The 25,000-nt window shown below is 41.5% G+C and overlaps 1 protein-coding gene across 1 annotated transcript in view; it reads right to left on the bottom strand.

Annotated features, from left to right (window-relative positions):
- LOC128691012 (G-protein coupled receptor GRL101-like) overlaps positions 1 to 25,000 on the bottom strand; it is a 605,305-nt gene that overhangs the window by 87,644 nt on the left and 492,661 nt on the right. Inside the window, exons 17-18 of the mRNA XM_070089232.1 lie at positions 19,466 to 19,609; positions 17,718 to 17,789 (exon numbers count right to left, since the gene is read on the bottom strand). Of these exons, the coding sequence (XP_069945333.1) occupies positions 17,718 to 17,789; positions 19,466 to 19,609 (216 nt within the window). The remainder of the gene's footprint in view (positions 1 to 17,717; positions 17,790 to 19,465; positions 19,610 to 25,000) is intronic.

Genomic DNA, 25,000 nt, shown 5'->3' with positions numbered 1-25,000 from the left:
GACTGACCCTACCTTAACAAACAGCTGGCAGTCAAACTATCACTTTCGGGGAGGGGGAAAAAAGGCGGGAATAGCGGGAGCTTGACTTACCCTTCCTTAACAAGTAGCCTGCAATGAAACTATTGTTACTATATACTCCCTTGCTACTCCTATCTATTAAACTTTTCCCTCACACTCCCCCTTACCAAGACTTATAGTCAAGGAGTATAAGAAGAATAGGCGAGGAAAAAGTTCTAACAAGAGGAAGTCGCGTAAGGCAACAAATCTGCTACTGACTGTCACGACTTAACCAGTCAGAGAAATAATTGGATGAACCATTGATATACACAATATGGAACTTAAAATCCTGGAGTGCCAATGTCCACCTCAAGAGGCGACTGTTGGTTCCCTTAAAAGTTTCTAGGTATATCAAAGGTTTGTGGTCCGTTTCTAAAATGAATTCTTTTCCCAGCAAATAAAATTTAAGTTTGGAGATACCCCACACAAGGGCTAAACATTCCTTTTCTATTGTGGAGTTTCTTTTTTCTGCGGGAAGGAGTTTCCGGCTTAGGAAGCATACAGGGAAGGGAGTACCATCATGGTATTGTAGTAACACCGCACCTAAGCCAGCATTGGAGGCATCAGTTCTTAAACAAAATGTTTTATTAATATCTGGAATCTTAAGTATAGGGTCTTTCGAAAAGATACTTTTAATCTCATTAAACTTTTCCCGAGCTACGTCGGAAAGTTCAAGAGGTTCCTTCACAGACTTTTTAAGGAAGTCGGATAAGATGCCTGTAAGATCAGTAAGGTTCGGGATAAACCGTGCATAAAAATTTACAGAACCAAGAAAGCTACGCATGAGCTTCTTGGTTTTGGGGAACTTAAATTCTAATAAAGCTTTGATCTTACTGGGGAGAGGCTGCAGAGAGTTATTAGAAAGTATCAGTCCAAGATATCTAATCTTGTTATACCCAAGGAAGCACTTCTTCGGCTTGGTAGTGAGGCTTTTGAGCGTAACCTATGCAAAACTGATGTTAATGTTTGGATATGTTCGCCCCACGTGGATGTCATTACGTAAATGTTATCAAAATAAACTGAAACATTTGGCATATTACCCAAGACCTTGCTCATCAGTCTCACGTAGGTAGCACAGGCAGTTACCAAACCGAAGGGCATAGTTCTATATTGCATCAGCCCTTGGTGTGTAGGAAAAGTGGTATACTGCTTAGAAGAAGGATCTAACATTACTTGATGTGCAATATCAATCTCTGAAAAGAAGGAAGCGTCATAAAATTTGTGTAGATAGCTATCTATTAAGGGCATAGGCTCAGCATCCCACCGAGCTATAGCCTCTGAAGTCAATAGCAAGTCTATATGAATTATCCTCCTTCTTAACCATGACTACTGGTGAACAATATGAAGATACTGAAGGTTCAATGATCTTTAGTTTTAATAATTTGTCTACCTCTCGGTCAAATGCATCCCTAAGGTGAACTGGAACTGGGTATAATTTTCGTTTGATAGGATTATCCGTCACTAAGTCAATCTTATGGACTACCGTGGAGGTAACACCTGGAATATCAGTAAAGACATCTGAAAAGTTACTCACACATTGAAGTAGTTCATGTCTCTTATGGTCATCCAAAGATTCATTAATATTAATGTTGGTTGCATCCGAGTGGTCAAGAGTCACCAAGTCATGTAGTTCTTCATCATTGTCTAAGTTAGAGGTGTCAATTACGCACACTTTACATTCTTCAGTTGTCTTATCAAGTTTGTGTGGAAAAACTAAGTCAAAGTTATTAAGGCAGTTAACCGAATTTCTTCGGTAATATTTCTTAAGGATGTTGATATGATAAAGCTTACGTTTCCCCTTGACTTCTATGAGGTAATCAACTTTCCCACAAATTTTTAATACTTTATATGGACCTTTCCATGCTACTAATAATTTATTTGACTTGATAGGCAAAAGTAAAAGAACTTCATCTCCTACTTTAAAACTTCTCCTCTGACTTTTGGAATCAAAATAGGTTTTGTACTGGTCCACTGACAAGCTTAGGTTTTTCGAAACTATGTCAGAGGTCTCCTCAAGTTTGGATCTAAGGTCAAGGAGAAACTGGTAAGAAGACTGAACCTCAGCATTTACCTCCTCATTAGTCCATAAGTCATGAAGGATGGACAATGGGCCTCTGGCCTGTCTACCATAGAGAAGTTCAAAAGGTGAAAACCCCGAAAGAGTCACTGGGAACTTCCATCATGGCAAACAAAGCACAGGGTAGGTAACGATGCCACTCCTTAGGTTTAAGGGAGCAAAGTTTCCTTAAAATGGACTTGAGAATCGAATGCTGGCGCTCAGTCCTCCCATTACAGCTGGGATGATAGGGTGTTGTGAAGAGAGGCTTCACTCCCAGAAGTTGGTATAGATGTTGCATTAAGTCAGATGTGAATTGTGTCCCACGGTCAGACAAAATTTCTCTAGGGATGCCCACTCTGGAGAAGATGGACAAAAGGGCTTCAGCCACCTCTGTAGTGGTTATGGTCTTTAAGGGTATGGCTTCAGGGAAACTCGAAGCATAATCAACTAATGTTAATATATATCTATGTCCCCCAGATGAAAGTGGAGATAAAGGACCAACGATGTCAATAGCTACTCTTTCAAATGGTACCGCAAAGATAGGCATTTTGACCATAGGTATTCGCCTGGTACCTCGCGAGGATGACAGTTGGCAAACTTTACACGATCTACAATAGGTAGTGACATCTGAGGACATTTTTGGCCAAAAATAGGTTTCCCTAATTTTATTTAAGGTTTTACGATGCGAGATATGTCTGGCCATTGGCAGGTCATGAGCCATTTTAAGAACAGTCTCTCTGCATTGACTTGGAACAACTAAGATGGAATAGTCTATCTCATCTGAATTTAATTTGAATACTGACTTGTACAAGATACCTTTTATATATTCAAATTTATATGAAAAGTTTTTCCTTTGGATAACTTTATTTTGTTTAGCGGTATTATGGCAATTCTGAAGAGAAGGGCAATTACGTTGTAAATTGACAAAGGAGTCCTTCGATATATCTAAAGGCTTGAAGTCAGGGAAAATCAAAGGATGGACAGTAGGAGAAACCTGGGCTTTGGTCTGAGCCCTAGTCAAAATATTTATGGTATCGGAGGTGATATCTTTACTTTCATCTAACAAGTGAACCGGTGATCCTACTACCTCGCTTTCGAGAGTAGCATCACTGGTTTTTAATCCCGCATGAATCTCACGAGACATTGTCTCATCTGAACTTTCAAGGGGCTTCTCTGACTCTACAGGAAGAGGATCTGAAAAGCTTATGTCCACCTTTAGCGATGAAAGGTCAACCTCAGAAGGAAGAATGGCACCTTTTACATTACCTATTAGTACAGAGCAAGAAGTGATGGGAGCTAGTACAACTTCAGACCAACCTGTGAACCATTTAGACCTAATGTAACAACGGATGGTAGGAAAAGTGTCCGTACGGCCCAAGTAGTCTGAAAGTATAGCAGAGGAATGAGTTTCTTTAAGGTTAGGGAACAGCTTATCAGAAATGACTATACATGTGCATCCAGTGTCTCGTAAAATGGTAGATACATTAAGTCCATTAACTGTTCCTGAACAGAAGGGTGCTTGGTCATTACAGTCTTTAAAACATCTTCCAACTTTTTGGACCTTCTTAGAAGGACAATCTGGACGTTTATGTCCCTTAACACCACACAAATGACAAACAGGAATAAAAGAAGTCATTTTACTTTCCACTAGAGGCTTTGATTTCTTAAGGTCTGATGAACCCTTGCCCTTAGGGTTCGATCCCTTTAGGTCTTTATAGGAATTGTGAGCCTCAGCATACAGGTCAGCAGCCTCAGCAACTTCCTCAGCTTTAATCAAGTTACGTTCTCTGATGAACGTTCGTATTTGATGGGGAAGAGCTGTCAGGAACTGGTCAGCAACCATGAAGTCTCTAAGAGATTCATAACTGTGATCAATTCCTGAACTCTTTATCCAAACGTCGAACAAACGAAAGAGTGTTACCTGTAACTGCTGAAAGTTCTGGCCAGGCTGTAAGGTGGCATACCTGAAATCTTTCCTGTAAGAATTATTGGTTTTTTGATATGCTTTAAGGATTGCCTTCTTCAGTAGGTTATAATTACATATGATATCCTGCGACAAAGTTGCATAGATATTCAAGGCTGTACCAGAAAATAACATTCCTAACCTGGTAGCCCAGGTGTCAGCAGGCCATTCACAGAGGGTAGCGGTATTTTCAAACCTGATAATGTATGAAGTTATGTCTTCCCCCTCTGTGAAGGGAGGTAAATTAGGTGTTGGAATATGTGCACTGACTGCACGTTGTTCCATTACTCCTTCCTCTAATTGTTGTTGTGTAAGAGTTAACTTTTTATTCTCTAATTCAAGGCGAGATTTTTCGAGCTCGCGATCCTTTTCTCTCTCTATTAACTCAAGTTCTCTAGCTTTTTCCTCACATTCTCTAGCTTTTTCCTCAACTTCTCTATCCTTTGCTCTTTCCTCAAGTTCTCTTATTTTAGCCTGTTCCTCACATATTTTAGCCTGTTCCTCACGTTCTCTAGCTCTTTCTTCACGATCAAGTCTATCACGCTCCTTTTTGTCTTCTCTTTCTCTTTCTGTCTTTCTTGGATTTCTCTCTCAATTCTCTCTCTCTCCTTTTTCTCTTCTCTTTCGATTCTCTCTCTCTCCTTTTCTTCTTCTCTTTCCCTTTCTGTCTCTCTTCTCTCTCAATTCTCTCTCTTTCAAGTCTTTCCTGGATCTTAGCACTAATGAAAGATTGTAAATTTTTCCCTGTTATTCCTAACTTACTTCCAGCGTTCATCCAAAACTGGTATTCCTCCATGCTTGCAAGAATAACTTAAACTATATGGGGAAATGAAATGGGTATTAAAGAAAACGGAGGGTTCAATTCCTGCTCCGTTCAAACTGTAAATAAACCAGAGAGCTCGATCCCTGCTTCAATTAAACAATATGTATTAATTAAAACGAAGGGTTCTATACCGGCTCCGAGCAAACAGTAAATAGAATGGGGTCCCTTGACCATCCAATCTTCTCACCAACAATTCAAGAGTGTCCAACGACAGTTCCCTTGATAAAATAAAGAGCTCAATGAAACAAATTGTCACTGGAAAATCTCCGGTCCCCAGAGTCTAATCCTGCAAAGTGTTTCAAGCTCACAAGAAAGGTGGCAGAATTAACTATTATATCCTGCCTGACTTGACTTACAATAAATTGAGACTATAACAATCACCAAATCTTTTAAATACCTGTACCGTAATCCCACCATAGAGAATGATTACTCATGGCTGGTGGTAACCGTCTGTGGTATGCAGCGATGAAGTTACAATGGTAGATTCGAGATGGAATTGAATCTTGATTCTGTCGAGTTGTATCCTGGCAAGGTCGCCACTTGTGAAGGCTTACTCAGCCCTGTAATAACTTCAGACAGTATTACCAAGGCTGGCTCCTCCTCAGGAAAATTAATGAATAGAAAAAGAAATAACAGACAAACATAAGCACTTTATTATATGGAAAATATAAAATATAAAACACTTAAATATGAAATATTAATCCTACATTAAAGAAAATGAAAAATGAAAAATATAAATGATAACTGAATTCAACGCTAATATATATAGGGGTGTCTGGTGTTGGTGACACTGTGTGTTGTTGAAATCGTAGCCGTTGCTGATGATGGAGGGGGGTCGCAGGTGTTGGTTACGACCCACTGGCTAGTTCTTCAGAGTATAGCCTTGAGTATTATATACCGATGACAGGAAAGCAGGTTCTTTACCGCTTCAATGATGAGGGGTTACGTCCTGCAATTTCATACAGGTGCAGAGGTAATTAAATCCAAAAAGGGGAAGTCTCAGGACGTTAGTCCATCTCCACCAGTTCTTCTCTTTGATTGACAGGTGACCTTCTCCGTCATCCAAGAGTAGTGCTGGGAGCTGTGAGTCTAGTGATTACTGTTTGGACCAGAACCCCACACGTCACCTTTGGGGGGGGGAAGGAGGAGGGGAAGGGATAGCAGGAGCTAGACTGACCCTACCTTAACAAGCAGCCGGCAATGAAACTATTGTTACTATATACTCCCTCGCTACTCCTATCTATTGAACTTTTCCCTCACAGTAGGCAAAACGTTTAGGAATAAAGTTCCCTAACTGTTGCCTATGTGTCTTACCTACCATATATGTATGTACATATATATATATATATATATATATATATATATATATATATATATATATATATATATATATATATATATATAGGATGGGGTCCACCTCTGGTGTAAATTGTGGGACCCATAGCCTCGGAGAAGTGGATAAAAAGGCTTCAAGGAAGAATATTTGGATTTCTTCCTGAAGCCATTTGAATATTCCACTTCCCCTACCACCCCATCTTTTAAACTATTTTTTTTTACCAATAGGAATATTTTATTACATAATATGGCACAGAAGATTTAAGAGATACATTGTTGATATAAAGGTGGCATATACGGTACATGTTGTTACGTGTGTATCACCGATTATAAGGCGAAAATCTCATCCAGCTCCTCAGAGCTGGGGCGCGTGCCCAAAATGCAGCATGCATTACCCCTTTGAACAGCCGCACTGAGCCGCTGGAACAGAAAACTAGCTGCCCTGGGATCCCTAGTTACCCTGATGAGTCTTTTTCCCAGCTCCTTAAGGAAATTAGATGCACTCTTTCCCCATGAGCCAAGGGTCTCTGAGCCTATGGGAACAAACATATAATGATGGGCAAGTTCTCCATATTTTCTAGACTTTTGGGACTCCCTAAAGCTGGCAGCTGCCCCTCCTTCCTCCCTGGTGTATTGGAGATAGGTATCAGCCAAGGTAGATGCACATGTATAGTCCCACACCACCTGCTTCCCATCTGTCCAGGCTTGAAGGGTGATACCATCTGGACGCTTCTGGCTGCCATCAGATCTGCATAGTTGGGGTGGCTCCCTTACTGCTGGGCATCCAGCTGTTGTGAGGCTCCTCTTGATAATGTTATTAACCTCCTCATGTCTTGCAATCTTTCCCTCGGATTTACGGCACACAAGACCATGGTACCCGAATCGGTCTGCTGCTTCACTGCCACAAATACACCTGTGTTCGGCGAGAATAGGGGCGGCAAGTCGAAGGGCAACACCGATGCGGATGGTCTGTGGGTCGAGGCGTGTGCCAAGGCTGGAGTTGGGAACAGCCAACAGAAAGTCCCCAGCATGAGGGGCTCTCACTGCCAGCAGGCGGGCTCTATCCTTCCCTGACACACTCTGAAGCATCGTTGAGGCTATATTTTCCACTATTGGACCATCCCAGTGCGATTGTTTGTAGTTGTTGGGGGGAGCAGGTCTGGTTTCTGAGCCCGTTAGATTATCCCAGATCATTGCTCCGTCAAGGAATTTTTGGTCCTGGGCTCCAATCTTGTCCCTAAGATGTTCAGGGAGAATCGCTGCTACAAGCTCTCTGGATGCAATACACGAGGACAGAAAAGCAGGTAACGCAATCTGTGATGACTTGCGGACACCAATGCCTCCTAGTTTGACTGGAAGTGTAGCTTGGTTCCACTGCCCGTCTTCTAGAGTAAGGTTAAGTACTTTCGTAAAAATCTGCCTCAGAATACTGTCATATTCGTGCAGTATAGGGTTATCATATGAAGGTGCACATCTTAGGAAATATGTCAACCTGGGCAGACTCAAGCACTTTGTGAGAAGGTACAAGGCATCGTGGGTGTCCAGATTGCCTATTCGTTGTTCCATTCTCCTTAACTCTTCCAATTTCTTCCTGAGAATTGTGTCAATGGCATTGCTTCCCAGAGGTGCTCCTAGCAAGACACTATTTGTGGGGGCAATGACTGCTGCTCCTGGTAGTTTTGATCTCACTGCATTTATCACTTGTTGACTGACTGAGATGATTTCACATTTGGATGGATTCAGGATGAGACCCATTTCCTGTCCCCGTGTCATTACCTGTGTAAGGTCATGTAGGAGGGACTCCTTTGTACCTGCTAGTGTGCCATCATCTAGGAACCAGATGTTTAGCTCGCTGGTCAGTCTGACTGTGATTTCCCTAACTGCAATACAGAAGAGAAATGGTGCAAGAGGATCTCCTTGTTGGACACCCTCCGATGATGTGATTTCATGCTCTCCAAAGAGAAGCATTGATTCCTTGCTATACCCAGCTGAAACAAAAGGGAAGAGACCAGGGAAATGTTCTTGTATTGCTGCTAATACCACGTCTCTTTTCAGGAGATTGAACGCATTCTTGAAATCTAATTTTACCACTGCATTGTCCTCAGGCAGGTTGTTGATATATGCCCTTGTTGCATGAACCGCTGCTTCACTTCCTTGAGAGACCCCAAAGCCAAGCTGGTTTGGTTGAAGCATCATGGCTGCCTGTGCACGAATACTTCGGACAGCAGCTTTGGATACGAGGCGGCGTAAGGTGTTGCCTACTGCAATTGGCCGAATTCCTCCATCCTTCTTTTTAAGTGCACAAAGTGTTGCACCAAAAAAGAAAGGTCTAATTTCATCAGGAATCAGACCAGCCAAGGAATTGTTGACGAACCTTGTGATCTCTGAAAGCAGTGTCTCTGCAATTTCCCCAATAACTGGATTAACCATTTCCTTTAAATGCTGTGGCCTTATTCCAGTGTAACCCCCAGCAGAGCCAGATGGGAACGACATTATTGCTTTGTAAATGTCTGAGTCTTCCACAATCAATGGTTCCATAGTGGGGACAGAGGTGTTGGAACTGTTGGTGCCACTGGTTTCCCTGGCAGGGTGCTTTCCTCTAAGTGCTTCAGCCGTGTCAGCATCCCTGGGAGCAACTGTATCTTCACTGGTAATAATTCTGATTGCCCCCACTGTGTTGCCCTCTTCAATTTTCTTGCTCACCTGGACTCTGACTTTTTCACTGTCAGTAGAGTGAGTGGGGGTTCTGCCTCTCCCTTTTTTGTGTTGACGGGGAAGGTGAATGAGGTTATCAACTCTAGGAAAATCTCTTAAGGATTTAATTATCATTGAGGCTAGCCTCTTTCCCCTTCTTTCCGGCATATATATATATATACATATATATATATATATATATATATACATATATATATATATATATATATATATATATATATATATATATATATATATATATATATATATATATATATATATATATATATATATATATATATATATATATATATATATATATATATATATATATATATGTTATTTTTTATTAACACACTGGCCGATTCCCACCAAGGCAGGGTGGCCCGAAAAAGAAAAACTTTCACCATTATTCACTCCATCACTGTCTTGCCAGAAGGGTGCTTTACACTACAGTTTTTAAACTGCAACACTAACACCCCTCCTTCAGAGTGCAGGCACTGTACTTCCCATCTCCAGGACTCAAGTCCGGCCTGCCGGTTTCCCTGAACCCCTTCATAAATGTTACTTTGCTCACACTCCAACAGCACGTCAAGTATTAAAAACCATTCGTCTCCATTCACTCCTATCAAATACGCTCACGCATGCCTGCTGGAAATCCAAGCCCCTCGCACACAAAACCTCCTTTACCCCCTCCCTCCAACCTTTCCTAGGCCGACCCCTACCCCGCCTTCCTTCCACTACAGACTGATACACTCTTGAAGTCATTCTGTTTCGCTCCATTCTCTCTACATGTCCGAACCACCTCAACAACCTTTCCTCAGCCCTCTGGACAACAGTTTTGGTAATCCCGCACCTCCTCCTAACTTCCAAACTACGAATTCTCTGCATTATATTCACTCCACACATCTCCACATCTCCACTGCCTCCAGCCTTCTCCTCGCTGCAACATTCATCATCCATGCTTCACACCCATATAAGAGTGTTGGTAAAACTATACTCTCATACATTCCCCTCTTTGCCTCCAAGGACAAAGTTCTTTGTCTCCACAGACTCCTAAGTGCACCACTCACCCTTTTCCCTCATCAATTCTATGATTCACCTCATCCTTCATAGACCCATCCGCTGACACGTCCACTCCCAAATATCTGAATACATTCACCTCCTCCGTACTCTCTCCCTCCAATCTGATATCCAATCTTTCATCACCTAATATTTTTGTTATCCTCATAACCTTACTCTTTCCTGTAATCACTTTTAATTTTCTTCTTTTGCACACCTTACCAAATTCATCAACCAATCTCTGCAACTTCTCTTCAGAATCTCCCAAGAGCACAGTGTCATCAGCAAAGAGCAACTGTGACAACTCTCACTTTATGTGTGATTCTTTATCTTTTAACTCCACGCCTCTTGTCAAGACCCTCGCATTTACTTCTCTTACAACCCCATCTATAAATATATTAAACAACCACGGTGACATCACACATCCTTGTCTAAGGCCTACTTTTACTGGGAAATAATTTCCCTCTTTCCTATGTACTATAACTTGAGCCCCACTATCCTCGTAAAAAATCTTCACTGCTTTCAGTAACCTACCTCCTACACCATACACCTGCAACATCTGCAACATTGCCCCCCTATCCACCCTGTCATACGCCTTTTTTCAAATCCATAAATGCCACAAAGACCTCTTTAGCCTTATCTAAAAACTGTTCACTTATATGTTTCACTGTAAACACCTGGTCCACACACCCCCTACCTTTCCTAAAACCTCCTTGTTCATCTGCTATCCTATTCTCCGTCTTACTTTTAATTCTTTAAAAAATAACTCTACCATACACTTTACCAGGTATACTCAACAGACTTATCCCCCTAAAATTTTTGCACTCTCTTTTGTCCCCTTTGCCTTTATACAAAGGAACTATGCATGCTCTCTGCCAATTCCTAGGTACCTTACCCTCTTCCATACATTTATTAAATAATTGCACCAACCACTCCAAAACTATATCCCCACCTGCTTTTAACATTTCTATCTTTATCCCATCAATCCCGGTTGCCTTACCCCCTTTCATTTTACCTACTGCCTCACGAACTTCCCCCACACTCACAACTGGCTTTTCCTCACTACTACAAGATGTTATTCCTCCTTGCCCTATACACGAAATCACAGCTTCCCTATCTTCATCAACATTTAACAATTCCTCAAAATATTCCCTCCATCTTCCCAATACCTCTAACTCTCCATTTAATAACTCTCCTCTCCTATTTTTAACTGACAAATCCATTTGTTCTCTAGGCTTCCTTAACTTGTTAATCTCACTCCAAAACTTTTTCTTATTTTCAACAAAATTTGTTGATAACATCTCACCCACTCTCTCATTTGCTCTCTTTTTACATTGCTTCACCACTCTCTTAACCTCTCTCTTTTTCTCCATATACTCTTACCTCCTTGCATCACTTCTACTTTGTAAAAACTTCTCATATGCTAACTTTTTCTCCCTTACTACTCTCTTTACATCATCATTCCACCAATCGCTCCTCTTCCCTCCCGCACCCACTTTCCTGTAACCACAAACTTCTGCTGAACACTCTAACACTACATTTTTAAACCTACCCCATACCTCTTCGACCCCATTGCCTATGCTCTCATTAGCCCATCTATCCTCCAATAGCTGTTTATATCTTTCCCTAACTGCCTCCTCTTTTAGTTTATAAACCTTCACCTCTCTCTTCCCTGATGCTTCTATTCTCTTTGTATCCCATCTACCTTTTACTCTCAGTGTAGCTACAACTAGAAAGTGATCTGATATATCTGTGGCCCCTCTATTAACATGTACATCCTGAAGTCTACTCAACAGTCTTTTGTCTACCAATACATAATCCAACAAACTACTGTCATTTCGCCCTACATCATATCTTGTATACTTATTTATCCTCTTTTTCTTAAAATATGTATTACCTATAACTAAACCCCTTTCTATAGAAAGTTCAATCAAAGGGCTCCCATTATCATTTACACCTGGCACCCCAAACTTACCTACCACACCCTCTCTAAAAGTTTCTCCTACTTTAGCATTCAGGTCCCCTACCACAATTACTCTCTCACTTTGTTCAAAGGCTCCTATACATTCACTTAACATCTCCCAAAATCTCTCTCTCTCCTCTGCATTCCTCTCTTCTCCAGGTGCATACACGCTTATTATGACCCACTTCTCGCATCCAACCTTTACTTTAATCCACATAATTCTTGCATTTACACATTCATATTCTCTTTTTTCCTTCCATAACTGATCATTCAACATTACTGCTACCCCTTCCTTTGCTCTAACTCTCTCAGATACTCCAGATTTAATCCCATTTATTTCCCCCCACCGAAACTCCCCTACCCCCTTCAGCTTTGTTTCGCTTAGGGCCAGGACATCCAACTTCTTTTCATTCATAACATCAGCAATCATCTGTTTCTTGTCATCCGCACTACATCCACGCACATTCAAGCAACCCAGTTTTATAAAGTTTTTCTTCTTCCCTTTTTTAGTAAATGTCTACAGAAGAAGGGGTTACTAGCCCATTGCTCCCGGCATTTTAGTCGCCTCTTACGACACGCATGGCTTACGGAGGAAAGATTCTTTTCCACTTCCCCATGAACAATAGAAGAAATAAAGAAGAACAAGAGCTATGTAGAAAAAGGAGAAAAACCTAGATGTATGTATATATATATGCATGTGCGTGTCTGTGAAGTGTGACCAAAGTGTAAGTAGGAGTAGCAAGATATCCCTGTTATCTTAGCGTGTTTATGAGACAGAAAAAGAAACCAGCAATCCTACCATCATGCAAAACAGTTACAGGTTTCTGTTTCACAATCATCTGGCAGGACGGTAGTACTTCCCTGGGTGGTTGCTGTCTACCAATCTACTACCTCTATATATATACATATATGTATATATATATATATATATATATATATATATATATATATATATATATATATATGTATGTATATACATATATATATATATATATATATATATGTCGTGCCGAATAGGCAGAACTTGCGATCTTGGCTTAAATAGCAACGCTCATCTTGCCATATATGACAAGTGAAAATTTGTGTATGCAATAATTTCGCCAAAATCGTTCTGAACCTAACGAAAAAAATATATTTCACTGTGTTTGTTTAGTATTAAATTATTGTAAACAAATCTAAAATATATTTAGCTGGGTTAGGCTAAAATAAATTGTTCTTGTTATAATAAGGTTAGGTAAGTTTTCTAAGATTCTTTTGGTGCAAAATTAAAAAATTTTACAGCAACATTAATGAAAAAAATATATATTTAAAAGTATAAGAGAAAATTTCAGAAAGGACTAAATTTTAAATGAGTTCTTGCTAATTGACCAGTTTTACATATTCGGCACGACATATATATATATATATATATATATATATATATATATATATATATATATATGTATATATATCACTTCCCAAACTATTCCACTTACTGACTACTCTGTGGCTGAAGAAATACTTCCTAACATCCCTGTGATTCATCTGTGTCTTCAGCTTCCAACTGTGTCCCCTTGTTACTGTGTCCAATCTCTGGAACATCCTGTCTTTGTCCACCGTGTCAATTCCTCTCAGTATTTTGTATGTCGTTATCATGTCCCCCCTATCTCTCCTATCCTCCAGTGTCGTCAGGCTGATTTTCCTTAACCTCTCCTCGTAGGACATACCTCTTAGCTCTGGGACTAGTCTTGTTGCCAACCTTTGCACTTTCTCTAGTTTCTTTACGTGCTTGGCTAGGTGTGGGTTCCAAACTGGTGCCGCATAGTCCAATATGGGCCTAACGTACACGGTGTACAGGGTCCTGAATGATTCCTTATTAAGATGTCGGAATGCTGTTCTGAGGTTTGCTAGGCGCCCATATGCTGCAGCAGTTATTTGGTTGATGTGCGCTTCAGGAGATGTGCCTGGTGTTATACTCACCCCAAGATCTTTTTCCTTGAGTGAGGTTTGTAGTCTCTGGCCCCCCCTAGACTGTACTCCGTCTGTGGTCTTCTTTGCCCTTCCCCAATGTTCATGACTTTGCACTTGGTGGGATTGAACTCCAGGAGCCAATTGCTGGACCAGGTCTGCAGCCTGTCCAGATCCCTTTGTAGTTCTGCCTGGTCTTCGATCGAGTGAATTCTTCTCATCAACTTCACGTCATCTGCAAACAGGGACACCTCCGAGTCTATTCCTTCCGTCATGTCGTTCAAAAATACCAGAAACAGCACTGGTCCTAGGACTGACCCCTGTGGGACCCCGCTGGTCACAGGTGCCCACTCTGACACCTCGCCACGTACCATGACTCGCTGCTGTCTTCCTGTCAAGTATTCCCTGATCCATTGTAGTGCCTTCCCTGTTATCCCTGCTTGGTCCTCCAGTTTTTGCACCAATCTCTTGTGTGGAACTGTGTCAAACGCCTTCTTGCAGTCCAAGAAAATGCAATCCACCCACCCCTCTCTCTTTTGTCTTACTGCTGTCACCATGTCATAGAACTCCAGTAGGTTTGTGACACAGGATTTCCCGTCCCTGAAATCATGTTGGCTGCTGTTGATGAGATCGTTCCTTTCTAGGTGTTCCACCACTCTTCTCCTGATAATCTTCTCCATGATTTTGCATACTATACATGTCAGTGACACTGGTCTGTAGTTTAATGCTTCATGTCTGTCTCCTTTTTCAAAGATTGGGACTACATTTGCTGTCTTCCATGCCTCAGGCAATCTCCCTGTTTCGATAGATGTATTGAATATTGTTGTTAGGGGTACACATAGTGCCTCTGCTCCCTCTCTCAATACCCCTGTGGAGATGTTATTTGGCCCCATTGCCTTTGAGGTATCTAGCTCACTCAGAAGCCTCTTCACTTCTTCCTCGGTTGTGTGCACTGTGTCCAGCACATGGTGGTGTGCCCCACCTCTCCGTCTTTCTGGAGCCCCTTCTGTCTCCTCTGTGAACACTTCTTTGAATCTCTTGTTGAGTTCCTCACATACTTCACGGTCATTTCTTGTTGTCTCTCCTCCTTCCTTCCTTAGCCTGATTACCTGGTCCTTGACTGTTGTTTTCCTCCTGATGTGGCTGTACAACAGTTTCGGGTCAGATTTGGCTTTCGCTGCTATGTCATTTTCATATTGTCTTTGGGCCTCCCTTCTTATCTGTGCATATTCGTTTCTGGCTCTACGACTGCTCTCCTTATTCTCCTGGGTCCTTTGCCTTCTATATTTCTTCCATTCCCTAGCACACTTGGTTTTTGCCTCCCTGCACCTTTGGGTAAACCATGGGCTCATCCTAGCTTTTTCATTATTCCTGTTACCCTTGGGTACAAACCTCTCCTCAGCCTCCTTGCATTTTGTTGCTACATATTCCATCATCTCATTAACTGGCTTCCCTGCCAGTTCTCTGTCCCACTGAACCCCGTTCAGGAAGTTCCTCATTCCTATGTAGTCCCCTTTCTTGTAGTTTGGCTTCATTCGTGTGTGTGTGTGTGTGTGTGTGTGTGTGTGTGTGTGTGTGTGTAGGGTGGTACCACCTCTGGAACTGGATTGGGGACCCTGAGCGGCGTTCGAGTATTTCTTTTTCTCCTACCACCCCCTATATTGTATTCTATGTAAACCTTATTTATAAACAAAATACAATAACAAAGATACAATGGAACTGAGAACAACATAAATAACATCTCAGAGCTTTCATCTCAAACACTTCATCCAGCTCCCCGGCGGTGGGCCGCGTGCTCAGAATACTGATGTCATTTCCCCTCTGGACTGCAACACTGAGCCTCTGAAAGAGGAAGCTAGACGCTTTGTAATCCTTGGTTTCTGTGATGAGCTTTTCATCCAGCTCTCTGAGAAACTTTAGAGAACACTTGCCCCAAGCTCCAACGGCCTCCTACCCTACTGGGATAAAGTTATAGCAAGGGGCAGGTCTGCATATTTGCGGATCTTCTGGGTCTCCCTGTAGCTGGCGGCTCCACCACCTTCAGCTTCAGAGTATGACAGGTAGGTGTCCGCCAACATGGCAGCACAGGTATAATCCCAGGCAATCTGCTTACTATCCCTCCAGGATAGCATAGAGGCTCCATGTGGACGCTTTTGACTTCTGTTGGACCTCCATACTTGGGGCTTCTGTTGAGCTGGGGAACGGGCTGTGTAGAGACTTCTCTTTATGATGTCGTTGACCTCCTCATGTCTAGCATGCTTTCGTTCTGATGTATGACACACGAGACCAACCATTTTTCTTTTAAAATTCTTCGGTACATTTGACGGCCCGGGTCCTTTTCCAGATGGCGACCCGGCCTTGGCTCTCAGTCATGGGAGTGTCTTGAAGGGCATGCCAGCTGCACAGCAGCTGGCGATGCGACGAAGTCTGATGAGGCTGCACAGTGTAGTGTCGGGAAGGGCCGAGAAATTAGCCATTACCGGGTCCAGTGGAGCCACACCCCAGCTTTAGGCCGCAGCCTGAGTGCTTGGGAACTCACTTTCACGGTGATTGGAAGGTGTGAAGCTTGCTGGTGGAGTGATCCAATTTGGAGGAATCTGAATTTCTTTCTTGAGAGGTATTCCACTTCAGTCTGGGTTTTGGTGTTTGTTATACGCTTTTTGATGAGTTGAATCATTTCTTCAGTAGTGTAGATAGAATTCAAGTCTCAGGAAAACTTTACAGACCCTTTCTGGAGTCAATGGTGAATTTCGCGGGCAATCATTTCGTCATTGTATTGGTCAGTTGTGTAGAATTTGATACCAGGCAAAGCCGCGTATTCAGGCAGCTTATCAAGGTTTGAGGCAGCCACAGGAGGGCTGGCAGTGGTAACAGTTGATGGAGTGACGGTGTGAACCGAGGCAGTGGGGAGTTCTTCACCAGGTGGAAGTGTTTTAGCTCTCTTGGCCAGTGGCTGTGTGGTGTGGAGACGAGGTCGCTGATTGGTCCATTGCAGTGGTGGTGGAAGAAGTCGATGGTGGCGTCTCATTTGTGGGATTTGGAGTCTCGTCACATGTAGGTGATGGTGGTTGTTGGTGGCGGAGCAGCTTGGGAGTGACTTGCTGGTGTTGAAGCATTCACAAGATTTGAGGTGGTCTTGAGAATGGCTGATGAAGGAGTGAAATCTGGGAAATTAAACTCTGGCATGTTGTTTAAATTGAAGAGCTCATTGGTAGTGGTGTTCAAGGTTCCAGGGAGAGCCTTGTTTTTCATGTGGGCATACACTATGCAGTAGTAAATTTTGGTTGGGTCACAGTCAAGTATGAAGTTGGTGGTAGAGGGTTGAGTAGCAGCCTGGATAATTTTTGTGGTGTCCATCCTGTGCAGTCACAGAGCTGATGTGACTGCACAGGACGTGGTCTACAGAGCGAATAATGCAATAGATCAAAGTCCAAATTGATCGGCGGACGCCCTGCCGCAAATACACTTATGTTCGGTGAGTATGGGGGCGGCTAGGCGAAGAGCAACACCAGTCCAAGTGGCCTGTCGGTCGAGTCGGGTGCCCAGGAAGGAATTGGAAGCAACTATAAGGGAATCACCTGAATGTTGTGCCTTCACCGCTATAACACAAGCTTTGTCCTTCCCTGAAGCGTTGGTGAGCTTGTGTTAGCAATTTTTTCCGTATTTCAGGGTGATTCTTTTTTTACAAAATAATGCTGTATTTTAAAAGTAACTACGATAAATAACGTCAGATATAAAATCTAGGAAGATTCTATTTCCAGTTTATAGTGAAAAAAGTATGTAGATAATAATCAAATGAATATATGGTGCTCACAGTGTGGGTAGGGCCGTCAGTCCAGAGAATGTTACTGGACTCAGAGTGGATATCTGGTTACCGGTGAGGTGCCTGGAAAGGATAACAAGAGCGTTACATACGAATAACACATGATATAATCATTATTTGTTTCTAGAAGTTGAGAAAGATCAATCTCCCGTAAGCCAGTGGTTGCTTAACCAGGTGTGAGTATATAACAAGTGTAAGCCAGTGGTGAAAATATCTCCATTATACAGTGGAACAACCCGCATCATGTATTGTATTTACTAGCGTGCCAGTACCAGTCCCCCAGCAGTTTCTTAATTACTGTTAACTTGCACCAGTCCCCCAGCAGTCCCTTAATCGCTGCTATCTAGCACCAGCACCCCAGCAGTTCCATAACCACTCTTACCAACTACCAGTACCCCAGTAGTTCCTTAATCACTGTTATGTAGCACCAGTACCCCAGTAGTTCATTGATCACTGTTATCTAGCACCAGTACCCCACCAGTTCCTTAATCACCATTACATAGCACCAGTACCCCAGCAATTCCTTAATCACTGATACCCCAGCAGTTCCTTAATCACTGTTACCTAGCACCAGTCCCCCAGCAGTTCCTTAATCACTGTTATCTAGCACCAGTACCCCACCAGTTCCTTAATCACTGTTACCTAGCCCCAGTCCCCCAGCAGTTCCTTAATCACTGATGTCCACTACCAGTACCCCAGCAGTTCCATAATCACTGATACCCATCACCAGTATCTCAGCAGTTCCTTAATCACTGTTATACAGCACTAGTCCCTCAGCAGTTCATTAATCACTGTTATATAGCAATAGTCCCCTAACAGTTCCTTAATCACTGTTATATAGCACTAGTCCCCCAGCAGTCCCATAATCACTGATACCCAACACCAGTACCCCAGCAGTTCCTTAATCATTGATACCCAGCACCAGTACCCCAGCAGTTCCTTAATCACTGATACCCAGCACCAGTCCCCCAGCAGATCCTTAATTGCTGTTACCTAGTACCAGTACCCCATCAGTCCCTTAGTCACTGATACCCAGCATAGTACCCCAGCAGCTCTTTAATCACTGATAATCAGCACTAGTATCCCAGCAGCTCTTTAATCACTGATAACCAGCACCAGTACACCAGTAGCTATTTAATCACTGATACCCAGCACCAGTACACCAACATTGATACTGTGAGAAGTCACGAAAGCGCTTGGAATTTCACTATTCTCTTACAATGGTTGTTTTGCATATTCTGATATCACCTGTTTACTGTGATCTTACTGCATATATATATATATATATATATATATATATATATATATATATATATATATATATATATATATATATATATATATATATATATATATATATATATATATATATATATATACATATATATATATATATATATATATATATATATATATATATATATATATATATATATATATATATATATATATATATATATATATATATATACATATATATATATATATATATATATATATATATATATATATATATATATATATATATATATATATACATATATAATATATATATATATATATATATATATATATATATATATATATATATATATATATATATATATATATATATATATATATATATATATATATATATATGTATTCAAACTTAGAAATAATTTTCACATATACTCAGTGGGATGCAGAACGGAAGAGCACTGCAAATAATAGGATAAAGAACGAAAAGGAACACTTACAGAGTACGCAAGTTATGAAGACCATCGAAGGCTCCTTCAGACAGGGAGGTGATGTTGTTCTCACTTAAGATGAGGATGCGAAGACGCCATAGGTGCTTGAAGGTGCCTTTCTTAAGGTACTCGATGTTGTTCCTTGACAGATCTCTGTCGACACACCAAAACTCATAATAATAATAATAATAATAATAATAATAATAATAATAATAATAATAATAATAATAATAATAATAATAATAATAATAATAATTATTATCATTTTTATTATTATTATTATTATTATTATTATTATTATTAGTAGTAGTAGTAGTAGTAGTAGTAGTAGTAGTAGTAGTAGAAGTATTGATATCATTATTATTAATTGTTATTATTATTGTAGTAGCAGTAATAATTTAAGTAGTAGGAGTAATAGTAGTATTATTATTTGTAGTGGTAGTAGTAGTATAAGCAGCAGCAGCAGTAGTAATAGTTATAGTAGCATTAATAGTAGAAGTAGCAGTAATTGGGGCAGGACTTGGCAGGTTTTCCAGACAGAGGTCAATTTTCAAAAGCTGTTCTTGGAATAGCTGGGAAGTTGCATCCGGAGAGGCTTGTATACAACCAAAACGACAGGGTTTTGCTTTCGATCTTTGCTGCCAAAACTACATCATTTGAGGTGTTCAGTAATTCTTAGCAAATGAGCAACTCTGTGACGTACAAGCTAACTTTCCCTTATTGCCTGTTTAGTCTGCGCATCTGAATAGGTTATAACCTGGGATCCCTATTTTGTTGTCAAAATGATCCTTTATATGGGTCTCTGTGAAAGCCACAAACATTGCATTTGACTCCGTGAGTAGCTCCTTGATGTGAGGCATTTTGTTGTTTGTTGATGGCTTTAGACTCTGTATGTTTGCAATGACAAATGTCATTATACTGATGGAATTTAGGGGGTCTTTATTTGCTGGCATTAATATCTGTTGTTATTTCTTGCCAGTCTTTTTTCCTTCCTGGCACTAAAAAGCCTCATTCTCTGGAAAGGTTTTGGCTTTCCTGCTTTGTTTCTCATTGCCTGGGTGATCTGTATATTCTTGTCATCTTCGCATGGCGTGCCTGACAGTATATGTTGTAGCATCGTCTTTCATGGACTGACGAGTGACACATTTCGGGGCGAAATAAGTTACAAGAGGAAGAGTTGTACCCGCCTGTTGTCATGTGTTTGCGGCATTTTGGGGGGATGATCAAAGGTGCATCTCCCACCTTTTTTTTTTAGGGATACCTAACTTTCTTTTCCTATCAATTAATGTCCTATCTCCACTTTCTCTACTCGTGATGCCTACTTCTTTCTCTAACTTCTGTGTCGTCACATCATGTCCTAGTATCAGGTAAGTTTTCCTTACTTTGTGACTGATGTACCTGCTACTCAGTCAATGTTGTTGATCGGTCCTCTTCTTCAAGTCTCTGGAAACAGATACCACCAGATGTTCTGTTAGTAACAAAACTAGTTGAAGTGCTAGTCAAATACTGCCCATTAATATCCACCTCGGCGTCTGCTCGTGTCACTGCAGCATCAGTACTAGAAATAGTTTTAGCTTTCAAACTAGTATCTTCAGAGGATGACTTTCCTCAAAACTTTTAACGTCTGTGCGAGTGAATATTTACTGTCCTGCCTCATCTTTAGACATTTCCGAATTGATCTCTATTTTTTTGGGAAGTAAATCATTAATTTTATTGATTTCATCAGCTAAATTATTCACGAATGGAGAGAGCAACTCCATTCAGATTGGTGGAATATTTTTATGGGAATTTGTAACAAATTTAATACGTAGTCTAGTGTCGCCAACTTTGTTAAAATGTAATTACATCTTGCATACCCTTATATTTTTGATCAAGGTCTTCCTTCCCTACATGACAAGTCTTTCTTTAAAAAATTACTTAGTAAGGATTTTGCCCGTTCTATTTAGTAATTAGAATAAAGAGTGAATAATGACACACAGTATTTTCATATAGAAATAATTTCTAGCTGCAATTAACAAACTATATATGTATATATATATATATATATATATATATATATATATATATATATATATATATATATATATATATACATATATATATATATATATATATATATGTATATATATATATATATATATATATATATATATATATATATATATATATATATATATATATATATATATATATATATATATATATATATATATATATATATAGTGTGTGTGTGTGTGTGTGTGTGTGTACTCACCTATTTGTACTCACCTATTTGTGGTTGCAGGGGTCGAGTCCTAGCTCCTGGCCCCGCCTCTTCACCGGTTGCTACTAGACCCTCTCTCTCCCCGCTCCATGAGCTTTATCAAACCTCGTCTTAAAACTGTGTATGGTTCCTGCCTCCACTACGTCATTTTCTAGGCTATTCCACTGCCTTACAACTCTATGACTGAAGAAATACTTCCTACTATCTCTCTGACTCATTTGTGTCTTCAACTTCCAATTGTGGCCTCTTGTTTCTGTGTCCCCTCCCTGGAACATCCTGTCTTTGTCCACCTTGTCTATTCCACGCAGTATTTTATATGTCGTTATCATGTCTCCCCTGACCCTCCTGTCCTCCAGTGTCGTCAGGCCGATTTCCCTTAATCTTTCTTCATAGGACATTCCCCTTAGCTCTGGAACTAACCTTGTTGCAAACCTTTGTACTTTCTCTAGTTTCTTGACGTGCTTTATCAAGTGCGGGTTCCAAACAGGTGCTGCATACTCCAGTATGGGCCTGACATACACGGTGTACAGTGTCTTGAATGATTCCTTACTAAGGTGTCGGAATGCTGTTCTCAGGTTTGCCAGGCGCCCATATGCTGCAGCAGTTATCTGATTGATGTGTGCTTCCGGAGACATGCTCGGTGTTATACTCACCCCAAGATCTTTCTCCTTGAGTGAGGTTTGCAGTCTTTGGCCACCTAGCCTATACTCTGTCTGTGGTCTTCTGTGCCCTTCCCCTATCTTCATGACTTTGCATTTGGCAGGATTAAATTCGAGAAGCCATTTGCTGGACCAGGTGTCCAGTCTGTCCAGGTCTCTTTGAAGTCCTGCCTGGTCCTCATCAGATTTAATTCTCCTCATTAACTTCACATCATCTGCAAACAGGGACACTTCTGAGTCTAACCCTTCCGTCATGTCGTTCACATATACCAAAAATAGCACTGGTCCTAGGACCGACCCCTGTGGGACCCCGCTCGTCACAGGTGCCCACTGTGATACATCATTACGTACCATGACTCGTTGTTGCCTCCCTGTCAGGTATTCTCTGATCCATTGCAGTGCCCTTCCTGTTATATGCGCCTGATGCTCTAGCTTCTGCACTAATCTCTTGTGAGGAACTGTGTCAAAGGCCTTCTTGCAGTCCAAGAAGATGCAATCAACCCACCCCTCTCTCTCTTGTCTTACTTCTGTTATTTTATCATAAAACTCCAGAAGGTTTGTGACACAGGATTTGCCTTCCGTGAATCCGTGCTGGTTGGCATTTATACTCCTGTTCCGTTCCAGGTGCTCCACCACTCTCCTCCTGATAATCTTCTCCATAATTTTGCATACTATACACGTCAATGACACAGGTCTATAGTTTAGTGCCTCTTTTCTGTCTCCTTTTTTGAAAATGGGAACTACATTTGCCGTCTTCCATACCTCAGGTAGTTGCCCAGTTTCCAGGGATGTGTTGAAGATTGTGGTAAGTGGTATGCACAACATATCTGCTCCCTCTCTAAGGACCCATGGAGAGATGTTGTCCGGTCCCATTGCCTTTGAGGTATCGATGTCCCTTAGCAGTTTCTTCACCTCCTCCTCATCTGTATGTATGTCGTCCAACACTTGTTGGTGTATTCCTTGTTGGTGTCCCCATCTGGTCTGTCCCCCCAGAGTCCTTCCTGTCTCTACTGTAAATACTTCCTTAAATCTCGTGTTGAGCTCCTCACATACCTCTTGATCGTTTCTTGTGAGTTCTCCACCTTCTTTCCTCAGCCTTATCACCTGGTCCTTGACTGTTGTCTTCCTCCTAATGTGGCTATACAGCAGTTTCGGGTCAGATTTGACTTTCGATGCTATGTCGTTTTCATACTGTCGCTGGGCCTCCCTCCTTATCTGCGCATACTCGTTTCTGGCTCTTCTACTAATCTCCTTGTTTTCCTGGGTCCTATGCCTCCTGTACCTTTTCCATTCCCTGTTGCACTTAGTTTTTGCCTCCCTACACCTTCGGGTAAACCAAGGACTCGTTTTGGTCTTCCTATTATTTCTGTTTCCCTTGGGAACAAAACTTTCCTCTGCCTCCTTGCACTTTGTTGTCACATATTCCATCATTTCGTTTACTGATTTTCCTACCATTTCTCTGTCCCACTGAACCTCCTGCAGGAAGTTTCTCATACCTGTGTAGTCCCCCCTTTTATAGTTTGGCCTGTCCCCTTCAGTTCCTGTTACCTTCTCCACTTGTAACTCTACTATATAGTCAAAACTCAGAACCACATGATCGCTAGCTCCAAGGGGCCTCTCGTAAGTGATGTCCTCGATGTCTGAACTGCTCAGGGTGAACACAAGATCCAGTCTTGCTGGCTCATCCTCCCCTCTCTCTCTGGTTGTGTCCCTGACATGTTGATGCATGAGGTTTTCAAGTACCACATCCATCATCTTGGCTCTCCATGTTTCGGGACCCCCATGTGGCTCCAGGTTTTCCCAGTCGATCTCCCTGTGGTTGAAATCGCCCATTACCAGTAACTTTGCTCTGCTCGAGTGAGCTCTTCTTGCCACCTCAGCCAGTGTGTCCACCATCACCCTGTTGTTTTCTTCGTACTCCTCTCTTGGCCTCCTGCAGTTCTGTGGTGGGTTATACATCACTCCAATGACTACTTTATGTTCTCCGGACTGAATTGTACCTACAATGTAGTCTCTTTCTCCAATCATGTCCATGCCTTCCATTTCCTCAAATCCCCATTGGTGTTTTATGAGCAGTGCAACCCCTCCTCCCCCTCTACTCCTTCTATCTTTCCTCAGGATCTGATATCCTGTTGGGAAGATTGTGTCTGTTATTGTCTCAGCGAGTTTTGTTTCTGTGACTGCTATGATATCTGGGGATTTTTCACTGATTCTTTCATTCCACTCCTCATGTTTATTCGTTATTCCATCCGCGTTTGTGTACCAAACCTTTAGTTTCTTTTCTATCATTGTGGTCATGCAAGTATATTGGGGTTGGGGGAGCGAGAGCCTTGGTGGGGGCCTATATGGGGCTGTGGTGTAGGTGGGGTATGTGTTGATGGGGGTGGGGTCAGGATGCCCATAAGGGACAGCTGTTGGGGTGAGGTTTGTGATATGGGGGTTGGTGGCAGAGGGAACAGTGAGTGGGTTGTAGTATAGGTTGCTCAGTTGCGTTGGGAATGTCGCGGGTGGAGTCTTTTGGCGGGAGATTCTGTGGGGTGTGTTTGCCCTTCCTCCTGTGTCTGGGTCCTGCTCATTTTCATTGCTTCTCGTTCCTCCTTGCGTCTCTGTACCCTCTCTTTC

This window comes from Cherax quadricarinatus, chromosome 27 (assembly GCF_038502225.1).
Source record: "Cherax quadricarinatus isolate ZL_2023a chromosome 27, ASM3850222v1, whole genome shotgun sequence".
Lineage (NCBI taxonomy): Eukaryota > Metazoa > Arthropoda > Malacostraca > Decapoda > Parastacidae > Cherax > Cherax quadricarinatus.
Note: the sequence above shows the minus strand (reverse complement) of the source record. Positions and strands in the feature narration are given on the sequence as shown.